The sequence below is a fragment of the Pongo abelii genome, chromosome 19 (assembly GCF_028885655.2).
Source record: "Pongo abelii isolate AG06213 chromosome 19, NHGRI_mPonAbe1-v2.0_pri, whole genome shotgun sequence".
NCBI lineage: Eukaryota > Metazoa > Chordata > Mammalia > Primates > Hominidae > Pongo > Pongo abelii.
In genome coordinates this window covers 20,995,486-21,023,029 of record NC_072004.2, presented here as the reverse complement: position 1 = coordinate 21,023,029, position 27,544 = coordinate 20,995,486, and the positions used below count along the sequence as shown (strand labels likewise).

The 27,544-nt window shown below is 43.5% G+C and overlaps 1 protein-coding gene across 5 annotated transcripts in view; it reads left to right on the top strand.

The window, feature by feature from the left end:
• Positions 1 to 27,544, top strand: part of ULK2 (unc-51 like autophagy activating kinase 2) — a 107,018-nt gene that overhangs the window by 67,978 nt on the left and 11,496 nt on the right. For 3 of the 5 annotated variants that reach the window (XR_008515311.2, XM_024241516.3, XM_024241515.3), the window contains exons 15-22: positions 2,328 to 2,465; positions 5,271 to 5,416; positions 7,620 to 7,700; positions 9,496 to 9,782; positions 10,899 to 11,086; positions 14,999 to 15,102; positions 24,616 to 24,765; positions 26,086 to 26,294. Coding sequence is in view for 4 of the 5 variants with exons in the window: in XM_024241516.3 (XP_024097284.1) it covers positions 2,328 to 2,465; positions 5,271 to 5,416; positions 7,620 to 7,700; positions 9,496 to 9,782; positions 10,899 to 11,086; positions 14,999 to 15,102; positions 24,616 to 24,765; positions 26,086 to 26,294 (1,303 nt within the window). In the remaining variant the exon portion in view is untranslated. The remainder of the gene's footprint in view (positions 1 to 2,327; positions 2,466 to 5,270; positions 5,417 to 7,619; positions 7,701 to 9,495; positions 9,783 to 10,898; positions 11,087 to 14,998; positions 15,103 to 24,615; positions 24,766 to 26,085; positions 26,295 to 27,544) is intronic. The other 2 variants (XM_054536295.2, XM_063718430.1) reach the window with 1 other exon arrangement.

Here is a 27,544-nt window from a genome sequence, read left to right as displayed (position 1 = left end):
GCTCACAACTGTGGCTTAGCATTAGTCTGCTAGATTGCGTTTCACAGGAGCTCTTATGCATAGATCCTTCCTTCTTCTCTCCCTCTGTCCCTTGGCATTACTTCCAGCTGAACCCTTGCTTTCCTGATTACTTGTCAGCCTTTCAGGATTTACTCATGGAGTCTTCTAAAACAAAGAGGCAACTGGGGATCTCCTGGTGTGAAGATTGTGAATTTGAAGAAGTTGTCATGGTATCACCTAGTCTTTATTTGTCTGTTTGCATTTGTGCTTTCCTCTCAGCACAAGTAGATAGAATAACGTGATTGTGCTACTGTGTGGCCAGGCTGCCTCATCTTTCAAGTATTTCATATGGGTCCAAGATGACGGTCCACACAGAGAATGTTGTGAATTGTAGGCCCTAGTGGAGGTGAGGAAGATGTGCTGGAGACTCAGGACATACATAGACTTTCCCTCTCCTTAACTTGGACTCAGGGAGTTGAGTGATGGTTAAATATTGGTGTTAATATTAAGTTGTACAGGAAAATGGCTGCAGTTGTCTTAGCTAGCTAGAGATCTGGAATTTGTCCAGGGAAGACTTTCTAGACCCTGAGCAAGTCTGCTTGCAGGTCCTGTCCAGAGAATATCTGAGATAACATTTGCAGAACACCATCCATGGATGTTCATGTCCTCATGCTGGTAGGGGGAGGAACCAGAGGTGTTAGAGAAGCCAGGTGAGATTACCTGAGAAGAGGTGCTTAGAATTATGAGGTTGCTAAGTTTACTTCTTTGGGTACCTTTATTTAGCTTCTTCCCTTCGGAGATTAACCAGTACAGGAAAAATTTTAGAGCTTGATAATGTGTATTTAAAAAAAATTCCCTGATGTACTTTAGCAGGGAATGAATGCTTCAAAAACTGTTTACTTACTAAATTGAAACAATTAAAAAAAATGGCATTGATTCATTCACATTCTGATAATTGATGACTGTGTTGGTTATTCTGTTGTTAAGGAACTTGGGTTGTCAGACCTGTGAGTGCACTGGCTTGCAGACACCAGAGCTGATTAGTGAAGTACTGTTAAGCTGTTTTAGTGGTAGTAGAGGGTTTGTGTTTTTTGGATGTAGATAAACTGAAGAATCAGATGTATAGATATTAAAAACATTCATTATTGTATTTAAAGATACTACATGGAAATACCTAAATAAAAATGTATAGAGAGAGCTCATAGAAGCACACTAAATGGCGTATCATTAGGAATTCCACTTGGCTGTAAACCACAGGGTTCTAACTATAGTGTGGTTGAACACTTAAAGGTTTTCTCACATGAAGAAAAGTCACGATAAACAGTTGTTTCCTTGGTTTCTGTGGCTCAAGGAAGTTACGTGTCTTCAGGTCTTTTGGCCTTTTTTTTGTGGTTCAAAGGTATCTGCTGAAGCTCCAGCAACCATGCTCACATTTTGAACAGGAAGAATGAGTAGAAGACTTCTGCTTATATCTCACTGAGCAAGAAAGACATATGGTTATCCTTGGCTGCAAGGGAGTCTGGGATATGCTGCAATTAATTGGGCATATTATTGCCACTAATAAAATAGATTTTAAGTTATTTTTTAGTAAGACATAAAGGCTGAATGGATATTGGGAAAGCAGCTAACATCTCCACTACAAAAGTGTTTTATATTTCTTTTTACTTTGAAATAAGTCATCTCTCTTAGGGCCCAGTGTTATCTCTGATATGTTTTAGGATATGTTGTAAAGTGAATTGAAAGTGATATAAGGACATTCTATTTCTGAATTTATGAAAAGTGAGGAAAGAGGCTATTAAAGAAACCAAATACTGACACTACAAAATGTGGACGTCAGATGAGTTGCATGCTTTGAGAGTTTGCGCAAGGTGTTCTCCTTCTTCATAAAGTCAGAGCTCTTTGGGAATGCTTACAGCATTCATGACTTTTGCAAACATTCCAGTCATCTTTGTTGTTGAACTTCTTGTTCTTTTACCCAGCATATTTTCCTGGATATTTTTTCTCTCACATAGTAATGAATAGCAGAATGTGAGTGGATGAAACAGTTTTGCTGACCTGTGGACTTTTCCTGTTGTTGTAAAGGAACTTTTTTCCAGGTTATTATAATTCTTAGTCCTCAGTATGCATATGAATGCCAGGAGTTTTTTAGATAATAAATGTGATTTTTTTGGCTTTATATATTTTTTAACAAGGTCATTTCTTATTAAGGTAGTGGAGTGACCATTTGGCTCTTTCTGGAATTTTCTCTAAATATAACTAATGGGTCAAATGAAAGAAAAACAGTCCTACCACTGTTTCTTTCCTTTTTCAATAAATTACGATTGCAGGCAGTGTCAGCCTACTGTGTCACCTCACAGCGAAACAGCACCAATTCCAGTTCCTACTCAAATAAGGAATTATCAGCGCATAGAGCAGAATCTTACATCTACTGCCAGCTCAGGCACAAATGTACATGGATCTCCAAGGTAAGTTAGTAGCTTTTTTCTTGCTTAATTCTTTTTCGTCTCCTTTAAAAAAAATTTTATTGCTATTGGAAGATATGTTACTTTCTGTGGCATAGTCTCTTACATGTGTGTATAATGGGAATGCACAAAATTGAATAATAAAGTTTTATAATTGATCAATTTAAATGATATTTAAGCTTGGCTTGATAATATAGTATGATATGTATATATTTGTATATGTTTTATTTATATGTGTGAAGTATACATGTGTATAGATATATACACTTAAAAAGTATAATTACTTTTAAGAATTGAGGAAGAACTTATTAAAAAATGAAATCCCACCAGTTGTAGCAGATTATTTACATATTGTTTGCTTTTTCCCCCATCCTGAGACCTTACTAAGATCATATTAAAGGAATAACAGAGGTACAAATCCACAAAAACAAGTGAAATAAGAATAGATTATTCCTTTTTTTTTTTTTCTTTTTCTTTTTCTTTTTTTTTTGTGCTTTAGAGATGGGGTCTCACTACATTGACCAGGCTGGTCTTGAACTCCTGGCCTCAAGCGATCCTCCTGTCTCAGCCTCCCAAAGTGCTGGGATTACAGGCATGAGCCACCACGCCTGGCCAAGCATAGATTATTCTTACTCTATTCAGTGAGAGAGAGAGTTCAGTAAATTTCTGGAAAACAGAAGGGGATAGAAAAATGGTACTTGATTTAGCACGGCAGACGTAAGTATGCATATAATCAGGGATTCTGACATAAGGAGAATCACTGTGCCCCACAGTACCCTCAGAGAGACCTAAATCTCAGAGAACTCCATAGAGTGGCGGGAGGAAATAGCACTTTGACTTCTGGTAACTAATTCTACATATATGTATGTCATGGACATACTCTACATATACAGGCCTCTCCTGTGTAAGAAATTGCATTTACACAAAGTTGTTAACTGTTATGATACCAAAGGATGAAAAATAAGCCATGTGGCCACCGGTAATTAACTAATTTATCATGATCCATCTCTGATCATGGAATATTACACACCTTCCATTCCACAAAGAGTGAAGGAGTTCCCTCTGTGCCAAGATAGAAAGATTTCCAAGTTATATTATAAAATGAAAAAAGTAAAGTGATTAACAGTATATTGTACAGTGGTTCTCAAAGTTTAGTCTGTGGATCCCTTCAGAGGGTCCATGAGGTCAAAACTATTTTCATAATAAAAATTAGACGTTATTTGCTTTTTTCATTACATTGATACATGCACTGATAGTACAAAAAGCAAAGATGGATAAAGCTATTGGTACCTTTGCCTGAATCAGGGTGGTGGTACCCAAACAATACTATTAGTCTTTGTATTCTTCTCCACTACACACTTGCAGTACAAAGGAATGTCCTTAATGAGGCAGTAAAAATTAATATTTTTCTTTGAAAATCTCAATCTTTGAGTGAGATGTACACATAAAGCACTTTTGCTGCATATTAGAGTAGTTATCTTAGGAAAAGCATCGTATGATTGTTCTAGTTCCAAGTTGAGCTAGCTGCTTTGTCATAGAGTACCCTTTTTACCTTAAAAAATGGCTGATAAACTATGGTTATGGTATCAAGAAGCCATTTTGTCAAAAATGGTAAGTCTTTCCACTTTGAAGAAAACAGGTGATGATAAATGTCAATGATAAAACTTGAGCTTTTAAGCAAAAATTAGAATGTTGGAAAAATTCAGTGGTGAATACAAGTTTGACAGCTTCTGTTATACCTTGACAAGTGTTTCTTTTAAAATTGAGGGTGATATTTTGTTATGAATATGACTTTTTGATATTGTTTAATGTATCAGCATTGGAATATCTGCATAACTCAGTGAACCAATGTTTTCCAAATTACTGAATGGTTAAAAAAAATCATGCACAGGTAAAAATTTCATTCAAAGTGCAAGATTCTTTGCAAAAGAATGGAGTCTCACATAATGGAGTATGAGTTCATTAATCTGGTTTCAGATCCACATTGCAGCCAACCTTTTAGCAACGACCACTTGCTGAGTTTTGGTGTAGTATCGAAGAAACGTGTCACAGTTAACCTGAAAAGGCTACCAAAATATTCCTTCCTTTCACAGTTACACATCTGTGGAAGGCTGGATCCTCTTCATATTCTTCACTCAAAATAACGTATCTTACAACAGATTGAATGCAGAAGCAATTATGAGAATCCAAATGTCTTCTGTGAGCCATTAGAAATTTATAAAAATATATAAAATAATTCCATGCTTCTTACTAATTTATTTTGTTTTGGAAAATATGTTTATTTTTCATAATCTTATATTACATGGAATAAGCTTATTAATGAGTTAATAATTCTTAAAAATTCTCAGCTTAATTTTGAATACAGTAAGTATCAATAGATATAAGTTACATAAACAGAACTCTCTGGGGTCTTCAGTAATTTTTAAGAGTATAAAGAGGACCTAAGACCAAAAGGATTCAAAATGGTTGGTATGTAATATATCACCTTTGGTGTTAAAACATGGTGAAAAGGAGTGTATATTTAGTTTGTTTTGTATATGCCTTAAGGAACTCTGGAAGGATACACTAGAAACTAAGAATCATGGTAACCTTTTGAACAGAATTGGGGAAGTGTTGGGAATTAGGCAGATAGAATAGAAAAATGAGAGGGAGACCTCACTCTTTTTATGCATCTTATAATTGTTCCATGTGACTGTATTATATATTTTTGAAAACTACTCCGTGGCATACTGTTAGGAAGTTTCAGAAAATGCGGGAATAAAAAGAGAGTTCTAGAACCTTTTATAGAAGGAATAATTTACTTTTCAGATCTGCAGTGGTACGAAGGTCCAACACCAGCCCCATGGGCTTCCTCCGGCTGGGATCATGCTCCCCAGTGCCAGCAGACACAGCACAGACAGTTGGACGAAGGCTCTCCACTGGGTCTTCTAGGCCTTACTCACCTTCCCCTTTGGGTAAGTAGAGTTTAAAAACAGTTGTTTTCAACCTTTTTTTCACTGTAATAAATCTGACATGACACATTTTCTTCAGGAACTTTGGCTCATGATGGCAGTGTTCTCAGCTGATTGGAGGCCATACCCCGTCCCTCCATCTTTGCCCCAATCCAAACTCCCTCTTTTCTTTTTCTTTTTCTTTCTTTATTTGAGACAAGGTCTCACTCTGTCGCCCAGGCTGGAGTGCAGGGGGCATGATCTCGGCTCACTGCAGCCTCCACTTCCCGGGTTCAAAGGATCTTTTCACCTCAGTCTCCCAAGTAGCTGGAACTACAGGCGCATGCCACCACACCCAGCTAATTTTTTTTATTTTTTTATTTTTATAGAGACAAAGTTTCACTATGTTACCCAGGCTGGTGTCGAGCTCCTGGGCTCAAGCATCCACTCGCCTTGGCCTTCCAAAGTGCTGGGATTATAGGTGTGAGCCACCGCGCCCGGCCCCAACTTCTTTTTGAGAATCTCTGTATAAATTTGTTAGGATCTCTACTGTAAATACAATAATATAAATGTAACTTATGTATAAAAAGCATCTCCTTTGGGATTGGGCTCTAAATGCAAAGTCAGACACCCTAGGTTGAAGTGCATAAAATGCCTTTTCTACTTATCACTCATAAGGATTACTGTATAGCAGCTCTGGGTCACAATTACCAGAAACCTTCCAGTTCTGGTAGGCATGTGGTGGCAGCTTCGTTACAGATCTTCCCACTTCTCCTGGTACTGTAATAAGGAGAATGCCAATACAAACAAAACACCAGAAACAACAAAAACCCTACCAAAAGGAAAAACAAACCATGTACCATATCTTCAGTGAAACCAAGAGACAGAAATAAAAGTTCAAACTGCAGAAATATGTGTGAGAGAGCCAAAGCCATTGAGACTACAGCAGCTGTATGAGAGGCAGCATTGAGGTGGTGGGAAGAACAGGTGGTGCACACAGGGCCTGGGGGTGGCAAATCTCAAAACTGCAAAAAAAATACTTCCAGGAGAGGGCCCCACCTTCAGTCAGAACTGCTGAAGTAACACTAAGATGGAACAGGAAGAAGTCTCCAGAGACAAGAGAAGGGCTTTCCTCAGGAGCCCTCAAGACAAAACACACAATGGTAGTGTTAAGAAAAATAAAAAAGTTTAAATTGCCACATTACCTGTTGCAATGGTTTCAAAGCTGTTTTTAGATGAAAAATCTTTAAATAAAATTTTGGCCCTTTCTCACCCCTGTAGCAGCCCCTGATGTACTTCAGGGTCTCCAAAGACAAGGTCCAAATCTCATCCTTGCACACAAGTATAAAGCCCTTCCCTAAGGATCTGATCTCTGCCTGCTGCCTGATCCCTTGGAATGAGCCCTGTTGATACAGACATATGTTTCTCATCTGCTTAAACTCCCTGAAGCCTTCCCTAACTCTCTCTCTCTCTCTGTTAGTTTTAATTCTCAGAGAAATGGATGCATAGAACATATTAGATATACAAGAGAGTGACTTGGGGAAACTTCTGTGAAGAATGAAGGGGAGGAGCAGGAGGAAGTAGGGAGGGCCCTCAGACCAAGACATAGGTCCAACACCTGGAAAAGGAGGGCAGGAAGGAGGAAGAGCTGGCCAGGAAGAGTCTCAGACTATGGTATAGGTCTAAGAAGGTTTCAGCCAGACTGAAGGAGTAGCCCCAAGCACTGGATTATCTTGTTAGAGGAATTCCCTGACCCGCTTCAACAAGCCTGAATTAGTGCCCCACCATATGCAGTCATTGGCTGGGAACAGCCCTGGGGGAAGCCTAGCCTTGGCACCAGTGTGGTAGATCCAGAGGGACTGCAGCTGGGGCTGTCTGTTAGCTGTGCCCTGCAGCTCCACAAGTCCGAACACTTTGTACAAACTCTTTGTACTTACCTGTCTTATGGACATACCTGTTAGGAGCGTTTATTTGTTTATGTGGTTTTTCTTCCCCTAATGTTCTTATTTCAAGGCAGATTATATGATACTTTTTATCTTAGTGTGCAGCACCCAGCAGATTGGTTGTCCAGTAAATGTTAGTTGAACTAAACGTTTGTTACTTAAAATTTTCTAACCAGTAATTTACTGTGCAATTTGTGCATGTGTTGGCTGTTGCCATCTTTTATTGGTTTTTGATCATTTTTCTTCCTTTCCCCATCCTTTTTTTTTTTTTTTTTTTTTTGTAGTTGGTACCATTCCCGAGCAATTCAGTCAGTGCTGCTGTGGGCATCCTCAGGGCCATGACTCCAGGAGTAGAAACTCCTCAGGTAGAAGAATGTATTTGGTTTATTAATAATTTGAATTGTATTATAAATGGATTTGAGTTGTGTTTTTCTAGTCTTACCAAAGAACAGAATTGATATGAAATATCTCCTCTGCCATCCTGATTTTTAGAATCTTGGTCTAATGTGGTTTAATATGTCGTAAAGCTAATCTAATACCTTCTTTTGGATATGAGATTCCTTAATGAAAGTAAGTCTTAGGAATTAAATAACTTGGCTAAGTTTTGGTTATTTTCACATAGATAATGAAAATTATTTATGGAGTGAAGTTTTATTACTTTAATACTATTGATTAATAATACTTTTTTTTTTTTTTTTTTTGAAATGAGTCTCGCTCTGTCGCCCAGGCTGGAGTGTAGTGGCATGATCTTGGCTCACTGCAACCTCTGCCTCCTGGGCTCAAGCAATTCTTCTGCCTCAGCCTCCCAAGTAGCTGGGACTACAGGTGAGCGCCACCATGCCTGGCTAATTTTTGTATTTTTAGTAGAGACGGGGTTTCACCATATTGGCCAGGCTAGTCTTGAACTCCTGACCCTGTGATCCGCCCGCCTCGGCCTCCCAAAGTGCTGGGATTACAGGTGTGAGCCACCATGCCCGGCTGATTAATACCATTTTTGGTAAGAGCCATGAGTCAGCATCAGATAAAATAATATAGATTTTAAAAATTATGTGTATTTGCCTGAAAAGATATGTGTGAATCGTGTCTTTATAAGTTAAATTCTATTGTATGGATATTTAAGGAGTTGGCCAGTTAAAGGACTCCTGTGTTACTTAGAAAAGCACTCTTTAACAAAGCTTAAATAACTTTATTCAGACCATAAGATTTTAACACAAATTTATTTTTATAAAGGGCAGTACAATTAAATATCAGGTTTGGAAAGAGATGAAGCCAGGAGTGGTCAATAGCAAAGCTTCTGTTGGTTTCTGTTTTTAGAAGAATGATGGTTAGGTCACTAAGAATATTTGCATGCCCTTTATATTATTTTTGATAGTTTGGCTTCTAAGAAACTCCAAAGAATGTGTAACTGGAGGCAAGGATTAGTGGACCTTGGGTTGGAAGCAACAAGGTTTGTAGGGGGGAAAAGGGGACCTCGTAGGCTCTTGATTTGGTGTCCCCTGAAGAGGCAAGGATATCTTCAGGCAAGTGCTTTCTTTGTGAGAATATGGATGCTTTCAGTTTTAAGTGTATAATTTAATGGACAAAGTACAGAAAATCCACATGCTTGTTATTTTTACACAAAGTAAAATCTCGGAAAGGTCTGTTATCTTATGATCTTCTTTCCTACACGTTATATATATTTGTTTATTTTGTTTTTTTGAATAAGGAGTTATTTTGGGTTAGTTTGAGTTTTCTTTTAGTTGCTGTGTGAGAAAAGAGAATAATTACATAGATTTATCCAGGTATGTATTCATATAGAGTAAAAATCATCCTGTTCAATGTAGGTTTTTGTTGTATTCATTAACTTTAATCATTAACAATATTGTTCTCTTTGGTGCTAATCAGACCTTGCATTAATCTGAGTTATTTGCTAGCTAGTGATTAAAAACAGCTAATAACCCATAATCATTAAATTCTGTTTCCTGAGAATATGAACAATGGACTTGTTTTGCAAAGGATGACAGAAAAATAGTCTCTTGCCAAGTAAATCACTTTTAGAATGTCTTATGAAAAATAAGATATTTATCAGAATTCTCATTTTAAAAATTGTCTTCTTAATTTTTACATTTTTGCACTGCACTTCTTCACTTCAGGTTAATGTTACATTTGTTTTCTTGTTAGGTTCTCCAGTGCCACAAGCTCAGTCACCACAGTCTCTCTTATCGGGTGCTAGACTGCAGAGCGCCCCCACTCTCACTGACATCTATCAGAACAAGCAGAAGCTCAGAAAACAGCACTCTGACCCCGTGTGCCCATCCCATACTGGGGCTGGGTACAGCTACTCGCCTCAGCCCAGTCGGCCTGGCAGCCTTGGAACTTCTCCCACCAAGCACTTGGGGTCCTCTCCACGGAGTTCTGACTGGTTCTTTAAAACTCCTTTGCCAACAATCATTGGCTCTCCTACTAAGGTTTGTTTATTAAACCCTTTTGTAGGTCAGGAACTGGTACAGTACTTTATGGAAAGGATTCATTATGAGAATAGCTATAATTTATTTATTTTATTTTTTGAGACGGAGTCTTGCTTTGTCACCCAGGCTGGAGTGCAGTGGCACAACCTCAGCTCATCACAACCTCCACCTCCCAGGTTCAAACAATTCTGGTACCTCAGCCTCCCGAGTAGCTGGGATTACAGGCATGTGCCACCATGCCCAGCTAATTTTTTTTGTATTTTTAGTAGAGATGGGATTTCACCATGTTGGCCAGGCTAGTCTTTAACTCCTGGCCTCAAGTGATCCGCCTGCCTCAGTCTCCCAAAATGCTAGAATTACAGGTATGAGCCACTGCTCCTGGACAATAATAGCTATAATATAATGAGCACTTTCTATGTACCAGACGCAGCATAAGTACTTTACTTGCAGAATGCTTTTTGTGTATGATCCCATTTAATCCTGAAAAAAGGAAATTGAGGCTTGGAGAGTTTAAATTAATTGCGCAAGGTCACACAAGCTGTAAACAGAGCTGCCAGTGTTTGAATCTGGGTTTGACTGACTCCAGAGTCTATACTCCTGCCAGGTCTCACCCGCAGACCCTGACCAAGTAATGGATGAAAAAATGCACTCCGACACAGACATCCAGTGAAGGAGCAGGCTAGGGGACCGGGCCATTCAGAGAAAGAGTTGTAGCAGCCACGGCCCTGACATGCTGGTGCTGCAGGCATTTATTTAGTACAGATTTAGTGACAAAGGCCTTGAGTCAACATACTTGTAAGTAGTTGTGCATGGATGATTAAAGGCCAGGTTCCAAGGCCTAAGTAAACTAACTTATCTAGATCAGTTTTTTTACATCTCGTTGTTATCTAACCTAAGCTTTCAGGCACCAGATAAGATAATCTGGCTGCCTTCAGCCAAATCCTAACTTTTGTAAAACCTCCCGGCCTTCCAAGAAGGTTTGCATCTTTCTGCAATTTTTCCTACCACCCCGACCTATCTCCTACACGCTCCTGACTACTGGGTCACACAAGCCTGCCAGTACTGAATAGTTCATGCATCGTATTAACTAGTTTACATATATATATGTCTCTCTAGACCACAGCTCCTTTCAAAATCCCTAAAACGCAAGCATCTTCCAACCTGTTAGCCTTGGTTACTCGTCATGGGCCTGCTGAAGAACAGTCCAAAGATGGGAACGAGCCACGGGAATGTGTCCATTGCCTCTTAGTGCAAGGAAGTGAGAGGCAGCGGGCCGAGCAGCAGAGCAAGGCAGTGTTTGGCAGGTAAAAGACTGTTTGCATTCTAGCATTAAACATGAAAACTGTAATAGTAAAACATAGATTTCTGTTATAAAAGCAGCAAGACTACATTAGTGTAGCGGGTGATTTATGCCATATGGTTATTGATATGTACCATGTACATTTAGAATCTCTGAAAACCACAGATGCTTCCTGTAACTGTGTAAGTACATAGTTCTTCCTGAACTTTTTGAATATTCTATTTCTGTCCTTTATTTGTATTATTGAAGTTTATCTCTACCCTGAATTGTTTGGTATCTATTTCTTGTTTCCTCATTCTCTAACTTCCTTTTTTTTTTTTTTTTTTTTGTTTTTTTTTGTTTTTTTGTTTTTTAATTTCTGAAGTATTTATTGATCATTCTTGGGTGTTTCTCGGAGAGGGGGATATGGCAGGGTCATAGGATAATAGTGGAGAGAAGGTCAGGAGATAAACACATGAACAAAGGTCTCTGGTTTTCCTAGGCAGAGGACCCTGCGGCCTTCTGCAGTGTTTGTGCCCCTGAGTACTTGAGATTAGGGAGTGGTGATGACTCTTAAAGAGCATGCTGCCTTCAAGCATCTGTTTAACAAAGCACATCTTGCACCACCCTTAATCCATTTAACCCTGAGTTGACACAGCACATGTTTCAGAGAGCAGGGGGCTGGGGGAAAGGCCATAGATCAACAGCATCCCAAGGCAGAAGAATTTCTCCTAGTCAGAACAAAATGGAGTCTCCCATGCCCACCCCCTTCTACACAGACACAGCAACAATCTGATCTCTTCTTCCTTTCCCCACACTTCCTCCCCTTCTCTTCAACAAAACCGCCATCGTCCTCATGGCCCGCTCCCGATGGTCGCTGTCTCTTCGGAGCTGTTGGGTACACCTCCCAGACAGGGCAGCCGGGCAGAGGCACTCCTCACCTCCCAGACAGGGCGGCTGGGCAGAGGCGCCCCTCGCTTCCCAGACGGGGCCGCCCGGGCAGAGGCGCTCCTCTCCTCCCAGACCGGGCGGCTGGGCAGAGGCGCTCCTCACTTCCCCGACAGGGCCGCCCGGGCAGAGGCGCTCCTCGCTTCCCAGACGGGGCCGCCCGGGCAGAGGCGCTCCTCAGTTCCTCCCAGACCGGGTGGCAGCCGGGCAGAGGCGCTCCTCACCTCCCAGACGGGGCGGCCGGGCAGAGGCGCTCCTCACTTCCCCGACGGGGCGGCCGAGCAGAGGCGCTCCTCACTTCCCAGAGGGGGCGGCCGAGCAGAGGCGCTCCTCACTTCCCAGAGGGGGCGGCCGGGCAGAGGCGCTCCTCACTTCCCAGAGGGGGCGGCCGAGCAGAGGCGCTCCTCACTTCCCAGAGGGGGCGGCCGGGCAGAGGCGCTCCTCACTTCCCAGACGGGGCGGCCGGGCAGAGACGCTCCTCACTTCCTCCCAGATGGGGTGGCGGCCAGGCAGAGGCGCTCCTCACCTCCCAGACAGGGCGGCCGGGCAGAGGCGCTCCTCACTTCCCAGACTGGGCGGCTGGGCAGAGGTGCTCCTCACCTCCTAGACGGGGCGACCAGGCAGAGGCGCTCCTCACTTCCCAGACGGTGTGGCGGCCGGGCAGAGGTGCTCCTCCCTTCCCAGATGGGGCAGCCAGGCAGAGGCGCTCCTCACTTCCCAGACGGTGTGGCGGCCGGGCAGAGGTGCTCCTCCCTTCCCAGATGGGGCAGCCAGGCAGAGGCGCTCCTCACTTCCTCCCAGACGGGGTGGCGGCCAGGCAGAGGCGCTCCTCACTTCCCAGAGGGGGCGGCCGGGCAGAGGTGCTCCTCACTTCCTCCCAGACGGGGTGGCAGCCGGGCAGAGGCACTCCTCACCTCCCAGACGGGGCGGCCGGGCAGAGGTGCTCCTCATCTCCCAGATGGAGTGGCCAGGCAGAGGCGCTCCTCACCTCCCAGAGTTGGCGGCCGGGCAGAGGTGCTCCTCACTTCCTCCCAGACGGGGTGGCGGCCAGGCAGAGGCGCTCCTCACCTCCCAGACGGGGCGGCCGGGCAGAGGCACTCCTCACCTCCCAGAGTGGGCGGCCGGGCAGAGGCGCTCCTCACTTCCCAGAGTGGGCGGCCGGGCAGAGGCGCTCCTCACTTCCCAGAGTGGGCGGCCGGGCAGAGGCGCTCCTCACTTCCCATAGGGGGTGGCAGCCGGGCAGAGGCGCTCCTCACTTCCCAGATGGGGCAGCTGGGCAGAGGTGCTCCTCACTTCCTCCCAGACGGGGTGGCGGCCAGGCAGAGGCGCTCCTCATTTCCTCCCAGACGGGGTGGCGGCCAGGCAGAGGCGCTCCTCACCTCACAGACGGGGCGGCCGGGCAGAGGCGCTCCTCACCTCCCAGAGTGGGCGGCCGGGCAGAGGCGCTCCTCACTTCCCAGAGTGGGCGGCCGGGCAGAGGCGCTCCTCACTTCCCAGAGTGGGCGGCCGGGCAGAGGCGCTCCTCACTTCCCATAGGGGGTGGCAGCCGGGCAGAGGCGCTCCTCACTTCCCAGATGGGGCAGCTGGGCAGAGGTGCTCCTCACTTCCTCCCAGACGGGGTGGCGGCCAGGCAGAGGCGCTCCTCACTTCCTCCCAGACGGGGTGGCGGCCAGGCAGAGGCGCTCCTCACCTCCCAGACGGGGCGGCCGGGCAGAGGCACTCCTCACCTCCCAGAGTGGGCGGCCGGGCAGAGGCGCTCCTCACTTCCCAGAGTGGGCGGCCGGGCAGAGGCGCTCCTCACTTCCCAGAGTGGGCGGCCGGGCAGAGGCGCTCCTCACTTCCCATAGGGGGTGGCAGCCGGGCAGAGGCGCTCCTCACTTCCCAGATGGGGCAGCTGGGCAGAGGTGCTCCTCACTTCCTCCCAGACGGGGTGGCGGCCAGGCAGAGGCGCTCCTCACCTCCCAGACGGGGCGGCCGGGCAGAGGCACTCCTCACCTCCCAGACGGGGCGGCTGGGCAGAGGCGCTCCTCACCTCCCAGAAGGGGCGGCTGGGCAGAGGCGCTCCTCACTTCCCATATGGGGTGGCAGCCGGGCAGAGGCGCTCCTCACCTCCCAGACGGGGTGGCGGCCAGGCAGAGGCGCTCCTCACTTCCCAGATAGGGCAACAGGGCAGAGGCGCTCCTCACTTCCTCCCAGACGGGGCGGCCGGGCAGAGGTGCTCCTCATCTCCCAGACGGGGCAGCCGGGCAGAGGCGCTCCTCACTTCCTCCCAGACGGGGTGGCAGCCGGGCAGAGGCGCTCCTCACATCCCAGATGATGGGCGGCCGGGCAGAGGCGCTCCTCACTTCCCAGATAGGGCGGCCGGGCAGAGGGGCTCCTCACATCCCAGACGATGGGCGGCCAGGCAGAGACGCTCCTCACTTCCTAGACGGGGTGGCGGCGGGGCAGAGGCTGTAATCTTAGCACTTTAAGAGGCCAAGGCAGGAGGCTGGTAGGTGGAGGTTGCAGAGAGCCGAGATCACACCACTGCACTCCAGCCTGAGCACCATTGAGCATTGAGTTAGCGAGACTCCGTCTGCAATCCCAGCACCTCGGGAGGCCGAGGCAGGCAGATCACTCGAGGCCAGGAGCTGGAGACCAGCCCGGTCAACACGGCGAAACCCCGTCTCCACCAAAAATACAAAAACCATTCAGGCGTGGCGGCGCGCGCCTGCAATCCCAGGCACTCGGCAGGCCAAGGCAGGAGAGTCACAGGAGCCCGAGGCAGGGAGGTTGCAGCAAGCCGAGATCCCGGCAGTACAGTCCAGCTTCGGCAACAGAGGGAGACCGAAAAAAGAAGGAGAGGGAGACTGAAAAAAGAGGGGAGAGGGGGAGGGGGAGGGGGAGGGGGAGGGGGAGGGGGAGGGGGAGAGGGTCTAACTTCCTATTAACCCTTCTAGTTTTAAAAAGTGTACTTTTCCTTTATTAAAAACATCACCATTCTTTTTAGATCTGTTAGTACTGGGAAGTTATCAGATCAACAAGGAAAGACTCCTATATGTCGACATCAGGGCAGCACAGACAGTTTAAATACAGAACGACCAATGGATATAGGTAAGAAAAATGTAGTTTCTTTTTAGGCAGGTAATTTGCTAGCATGTGCATTAGTTTCTTACTGCTGTTGTAACAAATCATCGCATGCTTGGTGGCATAAAACAACACAAATGTATTATTTTATAGTTCTGGATGCCATCCCTATCCTCTCATCTTCCTTCTCAGTAGCCCATTCAGAATAGGAGCTTATTCAGTATCTTGATGAGCAGCAGCCTGTGCGTTACTAATGGAAGGAGTTCTGATCAAGATTTTCTTTTTTTTTTTTTTTTTTAATCAGTAGGATAATACTGGTCGAAGTTGGCCTAAACCTACATGTACTCCTGAGCATTTACTTTACAGCAACTGAATTTTATAAGGACTCATAGGTCACTGAGACCCCTGAACCTTTCGGAGTTGCTCCAGAGACTGTATGTTCATGACCACCCATATATATCTAGATTACTTGGCCTGTGTGTCAAAAAACAAAAACAAAATGCAGATTCTAGACTCTAATTCCGTATTCCAGACTTGCTTGCTTAAATTTTCTGGGTTTTTTTTTTTTTGGGAGATGAAGTCTCGCTCAGTCGCCCAGGTTGGAGGGCAGTGGCGCAATCTTGGCTCACTGCAAGCTCCGCCTCCCGAGTTCACACCATTCTCCTGCCTCAGCCTCCCAAGTAGTTGGGGCTATAGGCACCCACCACTACGCCTGGCTAATTTTTTTGTATTTTTAGTAGAGACGGGGTTTCACCGTGTTAGCCAGGATGGTCTCGATCTCCTGACCTTGTGATCTGCCCATCTCGGCCTCCCAAAGTGTTCTGGGGGTTTTTAGGAATCAACATGTGTAATACACTCCCAGGTGATTATTGTGGACACCCAGATTTGAGAATCACTATTGTAATCTCCTTGTTTTTTTTTTCTCTATGATTTTTTAATTTTCCCCATGAGCATCCAAAGGAGGAAATATCTGAGCCAGCATGGTTTCTTTCTAATCCAAAGAGAATACTGTAGGATTTAATATTTCACTGTACTATCTTCTTCCCTGCATAGTTTCTAAAGAGAAGTCTAATGTAATTCTTACCCTTGTTCTCTATAGGTGAGGTGTGTTTTTGTCTTTAGCTTCTTTCAAAATTTTCTCTTTGTCTTTGATTCTCTGAAGTTTGAATATGATATGCTTAGGTGCAGATTTTTTCATATTCATTCTGCTGGGTGTTTTCTGTTTCCTAGGTCTGTGGTTTGGTTCTGTCATTAATTTTGGAAGTTTTTCAGCCATTACTACTTTGAATGTTTCTTCTGCTCCTCTCTCTCATTCTTCTGGTATTCCCATTAAGTATATGTTCCACTCTTATAGTTGGTCCATTGTTCTTAAAAGTCTCATGCTCTACTGACTGAGCTAGCCGGGCACTGGCTCCATTGTTCTTAGTCTGTTCTTTTTTTTTTCTTCTTTTCATTCTTATTTCTCTTTGCTTTTTAGTTCAGGAAGTTTCAGGAAGATATTGACATATCTTCAATCTCACTGATTCTTTCCTTGGCAAAGTCCAGTCTACTGATGAGCCCATCAAAGGCATTCTTTGTTTCTGTTACTGGGATTTTGATTTTCAGCATTTCTTTTTGACTCTTTCTGAGTTTCCATCTCTCTGTCTGTATTACCTATCTGTTCTTGCATGTTGTCCACTTTTTCCATTAGAGCCCTTAGTAGATTAATTATCGTTACTTTAAATTCCCAGTGTGGTGTTAAACAATTCCAGTATCTCTGCCATATGTGAGTCTGGTTCTGATGTTTGATTTGCTCTCTCTTTTCAAACTGTACTTTTGCCTTTTAGCATGCCTTTTAATTGAGGCTGGGTATGATGTACTTTGTTTAAAAACTGAGTTAAATAGGCCTTTAGTGTGAGGTTTTTTGTTTATCTGGCCAGGAGTTAAGCTTTATTTAGTGTTTGCTGTAGCTGTAGGTATCAGAGGCTAAAATTTTCTCCGGTATCCTTGTTTTTGTCTCTCCTGTTGTCTTTGGGTTTCCCTATACACTCCTTCTTAAATTGCATCTGGACCTTGCCTAATTCTGTATTTTCTTCTGAGAGTTTTATAATTCTAATTTTAAAAGTGTAAGATGTAGCTCTTACACTTATGTCTGTGGTCCAGTTTGACTTAATTCATATGGATGATGTGGTGAAGGGATCCAGCTTTATTCTTTTGGATGGGCTATTCAGTGGTCGCAGCACCATTGAAGACTATTCTTTCCTTGTTGTGTTGTTTTGCTAGCCTTGTCAAAAATCAGTTGACCATTGATAGGGTTAGGTTTTGCGCCCCCACCCAAATCTCATCTTGAATTGTAATTCCCATAATTTCCATGTGTCGGGGAGAGCCCAGGTAGAGGTAATTGAATCATGGGGGCAGTTTCCCCCATGATGTTCTCATGATAGTGAGTTCTCACGAGATATGATGGTTTTATAAGGGGCTCTTCCCCCCTTTGCTTGGCATTTCTCCTTCCTGCTGCCTTGTCAAGAAAGTGCCTTGCTTCCCCTTTGCCTTCCACTGTAATCGTAAGTTTCCTGAGGCCTCCCCAGCCATTCTTAACTGTGAGTCAATTAAACCTCTTTCCTTTATAAATTTCCCAGTCTTGGGCATTATTTATAGCAGTATGAAAACGAACTAATACAACTATAAATATCTTTATTTCTGGACTCTTAACTATTTCATTGATCTGTATGTCAATTTATGCTGGTACCATACTGCCTTGATTACTGTAGCTTTGTCTTAAGTTTTGAAATCAGGAAATATGAGTTTATCTTTTTTGTTCTTTTTCAAGATTGTTTTGGTTATTAGGGGTACCTTGTGTTTCCATATGAATTTTTGCATCATCTTGTCAGTTTCTGTAGAGAGACTGGCTGGATTTTTTTTTGTTTTTTTTGTGTGTGTTTTTTTGAGACGGAGTCTCGCTCTGTCGCCCAGGCTGGAGTGCAGTGGTGCCATCTTGGCTCACTGCAAGCTCTGAGAGACTGGCTGGGTTTTTGGTGGAGATCGCATTATTAGATCACTTTAGTGAATATTGAAATCTGTCTTAGTCCGTTTTGTGCTGCTATAACAGAACATCTGAGACTGCGTAATTTATAATGAACAGAAATTTACTTTCTTACCATTCTGGAGGCTGAAAGTCCAAGATCAAGGCACTTGATCTGGTGATGGTCTTGCTGCATCATCACATAGTGGAAGGCAGAAGGGCAGAAGAGGGCTTGTCCTTTGACCTCAAGCCCTTTTATAATGGCATTAATCCATTCATGAGGGCTTTTGGGTCTTGTTTCCTCTTTTCTTAGTCTGCTCAAAGGTTTGTCAATTTTATTTATCTTTTCAATAAACTAGCTTTCATTTCCTTGATCTTTCGTATTGTTTTCTTAGTTTCAATTTCGTTTGTGCCCTGATTTTTATTATTTCTTTTCTTCTAGTAATTTTAGGTTTGGTTTGCTCTTGCTTTTGTAGTTCTTTAAGATGCATTGTTAGGTTATTTGAAGATTTCTTCTTTTTTGATGCATAGGCACTTTTAGCTATAAATTTCCCTCTTAGTACTGCTTTCACTGTAATCCCATAGGTTTAGTATGTTATGTTTTCATTATTATTTGTTTCAAGGAATTTTTCAATTTCCTTTCTTCATTGACCCACTGGTCATTCAGGAGCATATTGTTTAATTTCCATGTATTTATATAGTTTCCAAAATACCTTTTATTAATTTCTAGTTTTATTTCATGGTAGTCAGAGAAGATGCTTGATATTATTTCAGTTTTTTTGTTTTGTTTGTTTTTTTTGTTTGTAAACAGGGTGTTGCTGGAGTGCAGTGGCACGATCTTGGTGCACTGCAATCTCCACCTCCCGGGTTCAAGCAATTCTTGTGCCTCAGCCTCCCTCGTTGCTGGGATTACAGGTGTGTACCACCATGCCTGGCTGATTTTTATAATTTTTTTTTTCTTTTTAGACAGAGTTTCACTCTGTTGCCCAGGCTGGAGTACATTAGTGTAGTCTTGGCCCACTGCAACCTCCTCTTCCTGGGTTCAAGTGATTCTCCTGCCTCAGCCTCTTGAGTAGCTGGAACCACAGGTGTGTGCCACCATACCCAGCTAATTTTTGTATTTTTAGTAGAGACGGGGTTTTACCATGTTGGCCAGGCTGGTCTGGAACTCCTGGCCTCATGTGATTTGCCCGCCTCGGCCTCCCAGAGTCCTGGGATTATAGGCGTGAGCCACTGCACCCACCTAATTTTTGTAATTTTAGTAGAGACAGGGTTTTGCCATGTTGGCTAGGCTGGTCTCGAACTCCTGGCCTCAAGTGATCTGCCCACCTCAGCCTCCCAAAGTGCTGCAGCTACAGGTGTGAGCCACTACACCTGGTCGTTGTTGTTGTTTAATGTTTTATGACTTGTTTTGTGACATATGAGAATGATCCATATGCTGAGAGGAATGTATATTCTGCAGCCATTGGGTGAAACGTTCTGTAAATATCGGTTAGGTCCTATAGTGCAGATTAAGTCTGATGTTTCTTTGTTGATTTTCTGTCTGGATGATCTATCCAAGGGTGAAAGTGGGGCGCTGAAGTTTCCAGCTATTGTATTGGGGTCTATCTCTGTCTTTAGCTCTAACAATATTTGCTTTATGTATCTGTATGCTCCAGTGTTGGGTGCGTATATATCTACAGTTGTCATATCCTCTTGCTGAATTGACCCCTTCGTCATTATATAATGACCTTTGTCTCTTTTTATGGTTTTTGTCTTGAAATCTATCTTGTCTGATGTAAGTATAGCTACTCCTGCTCTTTTTCAGTTTCCATTGCGTGGAGTATCTTTTTCCATCCCTTTATTATCAGTCTACGTGTGTCTCTATAGGTGAAGTGTGTTTCTTAAAGCCACCAGATAGGTGGGGCTTATTTTTTTAATCCATTCAGCTACTCAGTGTCCTTTAACTCTTGGCTGAAGAGTTTAGTTCATTTATATTCAATGTTTGTATTGGTAAGTAAGGACTTAATCCTGCCATTTTGTTATTTGTTTTCTGGTCTTCTTTTTCCTTCCTTCCTTCTTCCCTCCCTCTTTCTTGCTTTTAGTGAAGGTGATTTTCTCTGGTGGTATCACTGATTTTCTTGCTTTCTATTTTTTGTGTATCCAGTGTATGTTTTTTTATTTGAGGTTACCATGAGGCTTGTAAATACTGTCCATTAATTCAATTTAATTTAATTTTTTTATTTTTGAGATGGAGTTTCGCTCTTGTCACCCAGGCTGGAGTGCAATGGCACGATCTTGGCTCACTGCAACCTCTGCTTCCTGGGTTCAGCGATTATCCTGCCTCAGCCTCCCAAGTAGCTGGGATTACAGGCGCCTGCCACCATACCTGGCAAATTTTTGTATTTTTAGTAGAGACGGAGTTTCACCAATGTTGTCCAGGTCTTGAACTCCTGACCTCAGGTGATTCACCTGTCTTGGCCTCCCAAATTGTTAGGATTACAGGCTTGAGCCACCACTCCCGGCCCTATCCATTATTTTAAAGTGATGACAACACTGATTGCATAAACAAGCAATAAGAAAACAAAAAATACTCTATCTCCTTTCTTCTTAACTTTTTTTGTTTCTCTTTATATGTTATTGTACTGTCTATGTCTTGAAAAGCTGTAGTTATTATTTTTGATCGGGTCGTTGTTTAGTCTTTCTACTTAAGGCCAATAACCCTTTTTTTTTTTTGCAGCTATTTTTTAGATCTTGTAGGCTTGCTTCATTCTTTTTCATTTTTTTCTTCTGTTTCCTCTGTATTTTCAAATAGCCTATTTTCAAAGCTCACTAATTCTTTCTTCTGCTTGATCAATTCTGCTATTAAGAGACTCCATTGCATTCTTCAGTGTGTCAATTGCATTTTTCACCTCTGGAATTTTTACTTGATTCTTTTAATTATTTCAGTCTGTGTTAGATTTATCTGATAGAATTCTGAATTTCTTCTCTATGTTATCTTGAATTTCCTTGAGTTTCCTCAAAACAGCTATTTTGAATTCTCTGTCTGAAAGGTTATATATCTCTGTTTCTCCATGATTAGTCCCTGGTGCCTTATTTAGTTCACTTGGTAAGTTCATGTTTTCCTGGCTGGTCTTGATGTAGATTTTTGTCCGTGTCTGGGCATTGACATGTTAGGTATTTATTGTTGTCTTCACAATCTGGGCTTTGCAATCTGTACCTGTCCTTCTTGGGGAGACTTTCCAGGTATTTGACGGGACTTGGGCTCCAAGCCCAATAATGCTGTAGTTCTTGCAGACTCATAGACTTGGATAAGATCCAGAAGAATTCTGTGGATTACCAGCTAGAGACTTTTGTTCTCTTCCCTAACTTTTTTCAAAAGGTGAACAACTAATGGCATGTCTCTCTTTCTATGCTGAGCTGATTGGAGGTGGAGGTGGGGTGATACAAACACCCCTGTGGCCACCACCACTGGAACTGCTTGGGTTAGACCTGAAGCCAGCACAGCCCTGGGTCTTGCCCAAGGCCCTCTTTAACCATTGCCTGGCTACTACCTATGTTCGCTCAAGCCCCAGGACTTAAAATCAGCAGGTGGAGAAACCAGCCAGGTTTGTGTCCTTCCTTTCAGGGCAACAAGTTCCCCAGGCACCAGGCATGTCCAGAGATGCTATCTAGGAGTCAGGAGTTGGAATGAAAAACCTTAGAAATCTACCTGGTATTATCCTACTGCAGCTAAGCTGCCACTCAGACCACAGGACAAAGTCCTTCCCAGTCTTTCCTGCCCCTTCCACAGGCAGAGGAACCTATCCCTGTGGCCATAACCACCAGTGGCCCACAAGGAGTTCTGCCAGGCCACCACTGATGTTAACTTAAGGCCCAAGGGCTCTTCAGTCAGCATGAGCTGAGTGCTGCTAGGCCTAGGACCAACCCTTCAGGGCAGGTCCAGAAATGTCCAAGAGCCTAGGCCTAGACTTGGGAACCCCAAGAGCCTGCTTGGTGCTCTATCCCACTGTAATCAAGCTGCTACCTGAAGCCAGCATGTCTCAGAGTCTCACCCAAGGCCCAAGCATGCTCCCTGAGTAGTGTTATTGGTTATTCAGGGCCCGAGGACTCTTCAGTCAGCTGGTGATCAATCCTGCCAGGACTGGGTCTTTTTTTTCAAGGCCAGTGAGTTCACTTCTGGCTCAGGGTGTGTTTAGAAATGTCAACGGGAACTAGGGCCTGGGATGAGAGGTCTCACGACTCTGCCCAGGGCTCCTCCTACTGTGGCTGAGCCTAGTATCCAAGAGATAAGAGAAAGCCCTTTTTACCTTTCTCTCTTGTCCTCAAGCAGAAGGAAGGAGTCACTTTTGGTGCTGTGAGCTGCGCTGCCTGGGTTTGGGAGGAGGAGTGGCACAAACACTCCCTTAGAAGCCCTGTCTGATGTCTCTCTAGGTCATGCCCCAATCCACTGGCTTTAAGCCCAGCACGGCACCAGGATTTGGCTAGGAATTGCAGTCCTTGTGTCCTAGACTGCCTTTCAAGTTCACTTTGGACCCGGAGCGCTTTAGCTTGTGGTGGTGAGGCTTGTGGAAACTCACATTCTGGCCACTCAGACGGGCACTTTCCCTCTAGCTACAGCTGGTCCAAATGCTCCCTCTGTAGGCGGACATCAGCTGAGTTCAGCATGGTTTTCCTTTGCACTGTGACAGGGCAACACTGAGTTCAATGTGCAGTCCCCAAATTGCTGCGCTCTCCCTCCCCCAAGTACACAGATTATTTCCTTGCCACACACAGCTGCTGCCAGGGGAGGGGCGGAGGGTGGTGCTGGTGATTCAAGACTGCCTTTCCTACCCTTTTCAGTGCCTCTTTCAGTGATATGAAGTTAAAACCAGGTACTGTGATTACTCACCTGATTTTTGGTTCTTATGAAGGTGCTTTATTGTGTGCAAATTTTTGGGAGGCGGGTTGTACAACTGGTGGAGCCTTCTATTTTGCCATCTTACTCTGGTTTGTAATTTTATGTCTTTGAAAAGAAGCTGAGATAAGAAAAGAAAGCAAGTATGTATTTATAGTTTGTTATATTAACTTTCTTATTTATCTTATTTCTGGTTATCTTGGGGTGTTTTTGTGGATTTGAGTTACCATCTGGTGTCACTTCCTTACTCTAATACAGTTTTACTCCCATCTGACTCCTTTATGTTCTTATTATCAAATATATTTCTGGCTGGGTGCAGTGGCTCACGCCTGTAATCCCAACACTGTGGAAGGCCGAGGCAGGAGGATCACTTGAGCTCAGGAGTTCGAGGCTGCAGTGAGCTATGGTCACACCACTGCCCTTCAGCCTGGGGGACAGGTGGAGACCCTGTCTCTAAAAAAAGTAAAAAGTAAGGCTGGGCGCAGTGGCTCATGCCTGTAATCCCAGCAGTTTGAGAGGCCAAGGCGGATGGATCACAAGGTCAAGAGATCGAGACCATCCTGGCCAACATGGTGAAACCCTGTGTCTACTAAAAATACAAAAATTAGCTGGGCATGGTGGCACGCACCTGTAATCCCAGCTACTCGGGAGGCTGAGGCAGGAGAATCAGGAGGCGGAGGTTGCAGTGAGCCGAGATCGTGCCAGTGCACTCCAGCCTGGCGACAGAGTGAGATTCCGTCTCCAAAAAAAAAAAAAAGTAAATAAATGAACATTACATTTCTATATGCTATAGACCTGACAATGCAACTGTATACATGTTTTATACAGTTGCTTTTTAAAATCAGTTAACAGAAGAAATATACAGTTTGTGTTTTATAATTATCTTTACAGGTTGGGATTACTATTTGGAGTTAGTTACTTTTGGTCTGAAGAACTATCCTTTGTATTTCTTGTAAGACAGGTCTGCTGGCAGTAAATTCTCTCAGCTTTTGTTTATTTGGGAATGTCTTTATTTTGATTTCTTTTCTTTTTTTTTTTTGAGACGGAGCCTCGCTCTGTCACCCAGGCTGGAGTGCAATGGCATGATCTCGACTCACTGCAACCTCTGCCTCATGGGTTTAAGAGATTCTCCTGACTCAGGCTCTTGAGTAGCTGGGATTACAGGCACGCATCACCATGCCCGGGAAAGTTTTGTATTTTTAGTAGAAACAGGGTTTCACCACATTGGCCAGGCTGGTCTCGAACTCCTGACCTCAGGTGATCCACCCGCCTTGGCCTCCCAAAGTGCTGGGATTACAGGCATGAGCCACCACACCCACCCTAGGTTAACCTGTTTTTATTCCCAGTTCTTGGCGTTCACTTTTTAGGACTGTCTTCAACATGTATAACTTACAGTTCATGTATTTTAGAAGTATACAAACATAACTCTGAATGCTAGATTTTGGTGTGAAGAAGATTCACACTTGAGATTACTATAAATTATTTTAATGAAAATATTGTATTACATTTTTTGATTTTAAGAGCAATAAGTACTTTTTGTAAGAAGAGGAAAAAAAAAAAACCACTAGACTCCTGATATAAAAGTCAGTATCCCCCTGCAATCCCATCTCCCGGATATAACCACTATCAAGGTAATATGACCTTCTATAAACTTTTGTTGTAGCTCCAGCAGGAGCCTGTGGTGGTGTTCTGGCACCTCCTGCAGGTACAGCAGCAAGTTCCAGGGCTGTCCTCTTCACTGTAGGGTCTCCTCCACACAGTGCAGCGGCCCCCACTTGTACCCACATGTTCCTTCGAACAAGAACAACCTCAGGTAAGGAGCATTTGTTGTATTACAGTCTTTGGCTAGTATTTGGAATGTAGTGTTTTGACAAATGACTCAGTGTTGTAACTTGGACAAGTCACTTAATTCTCTGGGCTTCAGTTTCTTTACCAGTGAAATGGAGATTACTATTTTCTTTATCTTAATGGGTTATAAGAAGTAGATGAGGCATCATTTGTGGGGAAAAAAAATCTTTGTAAAGTGTTATATTATATATTAAAATATAAATATATGTTGTATATAATATTTTACAAAATGACCTAGTATAAATATGACTTCTTTGTGAAGAAGCAAATCATATATGGTTCTTCTCAGCTTATATATTAAAGGGTTACTTTAGTAGATCCAATAAATTATTTGAAAATTATAGGTTTTTTTTTTTTTTTAAAGAAACTTGTTTTGGCCAGGTGAGGTGGTTCACGCCTGTAATCCCAGCACTTTGGGAGGCCAAGGCGGGAGGATCACTTGAGGTCAGGAGTTCGAGACCAGCCTGGGCAACATGGTGAAACCCCATCTCTACAAAAAAAAATACAGAAATTAGCCAGACATGGTGGCATATGCCTATAGTCCCAGCTACTTGTGAGGCTGAGGTGAAAGAATTACCTGAGCCCAGAAAATCAAGGCTGCAGTGAGCTGTGATCACGCCACTGCAATTCAGCCTGGGCAACAGCAAGACCCTGACTCAAAAAAAAAAAAAAAAAAAAAAAGTATCATGTCCAGTGTTATTGAGGTTTAGTAGGATCTATGTGCTTACTCAGGGCTGCGTTAGAGAGTACTATAACAGTTCTTAGGAAGAGCTGTAAAAATATGTATTGATCTATGTTAATTCCATTCCTCTTTATACCACTTCAGAGTATTTATCACAAAGAAATTATTCAAAAGAAGGAACAACTGTCTGCATTTCATTACAGTGCTATTTGTAATATGAATAAAATCAGAAATAGTATAAATGACTCCAGATAAACATTATATAATATATATAAACTTAATGAATCAGTGCATCCATTGAGTTTTATAATTATGAGGCCCTGTGGAGCAGCAAGGAGAAATGAATATGATCTAAATTTGTTTAAAACAGAGTATAAAAAAACTAGCTCTGATGATGTCTAATATAAAATATATAGACAAGGAATAACAATGAACATGGATAAGTAAAAACTATTAATATCCTCAAATAGTACATAGGGGGTCAGTGAGTTTCTTTTAACGTTTCCTTTATCACCTCAGCGGGTTTGTTCAGTAAATAAGAGTAGGAGTGGGTGTGAAAGCCCTAACTCTGGACACTGCCATGTATCCTCTGTTTCCTTGTAGTGGGGCCCAGCAACTCCGGGGGCTCTCTGTGTGCCATGAGTGGCCGCGTGTGTGTGGGGTCCCCGCCTGGCCCAGGCTTCGGCTCTTCCCCTCCAGGAGCAGAGGCAGCTCCCAGCCTGAGATACGTGCCTTACGGTGCTTCACCCCCCAGCCTAGAGGGGCTCATCACCTTTGAAGCCCCTGAACTGCCGGAGGAGACGCTGATGGAGGTAGAGAAGAGACTATAGTGGTGTGAATGTAATGTTGATTTGATATGAGAACATTCTAGTGATGACAAGAACAAAATACGTTAAATAGTTAGGAAGTTATGTTCTCTTTAACGTGCCTTTTCAGTTTGAAAAGTATTGCTGATGTCTTTTTAGATTAATGTTGACAGTGACACTCATCCATAATAAGCTTTGGTTTATAGGAAGAAACACATAGATTCTGTGTTTTTCTTTCTTTTTTTTTGAGACAGAGTCTTGCTCTGTCACCCAGGCTGGAGTGCAGTGGCGCAATCTCGGCTCACCGCAACCTCCGCCTCCTGGGTTCAAGCAATTCTCCTGCCTCAGCCCCCCGAGTAGCTGGGACTACAGGCATGCGCCACCATGCCTGGCTAATTTTTGTATTTTTAGTAGAGACGGGGTTTCACCATGTTGGCCAGGCTTGTCTCGAACTCCTGACCTCGTGATCTGCCCACCTCTGCCTCCCAAAGTGCTAGGATTACAGGCATGAGCATTCTAGTACATTCTATTACATGTTCCAGTGTATTGAAACATACAGTGCAATATGCTGTCACAGAGCAGAGAGACTTTTAGAAGTCAGTTGGCTTATTCTCCTGTCACTAGGAAAATGATTCTCATCTTTATTTAACCATAAAAGAGTGGGAAACTTTTAGGCTTATTTGAGATTTCAGAATGCATTTATAACTAAAAACAAATCTCAAAACAACAATCTAGAATACCCATTTATTTATTTATTTATTTATTTATTTATTTGAGACGGAGTCTCGCTCTGTCACCCAGGTTGGAATGCAGTGGTGCGATCTCAGCTCACTCTAACCTCCTGGGTTCAAGCCACTCTCCTGCCTCAGCTTCTTGAGGAGCTGGGACTACAGGCACGTGCCACCATGCCCGGCTAATTTTTGTATTTTTAGTAGAGATGGGATTTCGCCATGTTGGCCAGGCTGGTCTCAAACTCCTGACCTCAGGTGATCCACCTGCCTCGGCCTCCCAAAGTGCTGGGATTACAGGCGTGAGCCACCATGCCTGGCCTAGAATGCCCATTTTTAAATGACAGCCCTCTGAATGCGTTGTGTCTACCCACACTCCCCTCTTTTAACTAATTGAAAAGATCACAGAAAGTTAGAGCTTTGGTATTAGTAATCACTGTTAACTGAAAAACCACCAGAAATTAAATAAAGCAACTCTGAAATTATAAGAAGTCAGCAGAATTCAACACAGTATCAAGAAGTGTGATT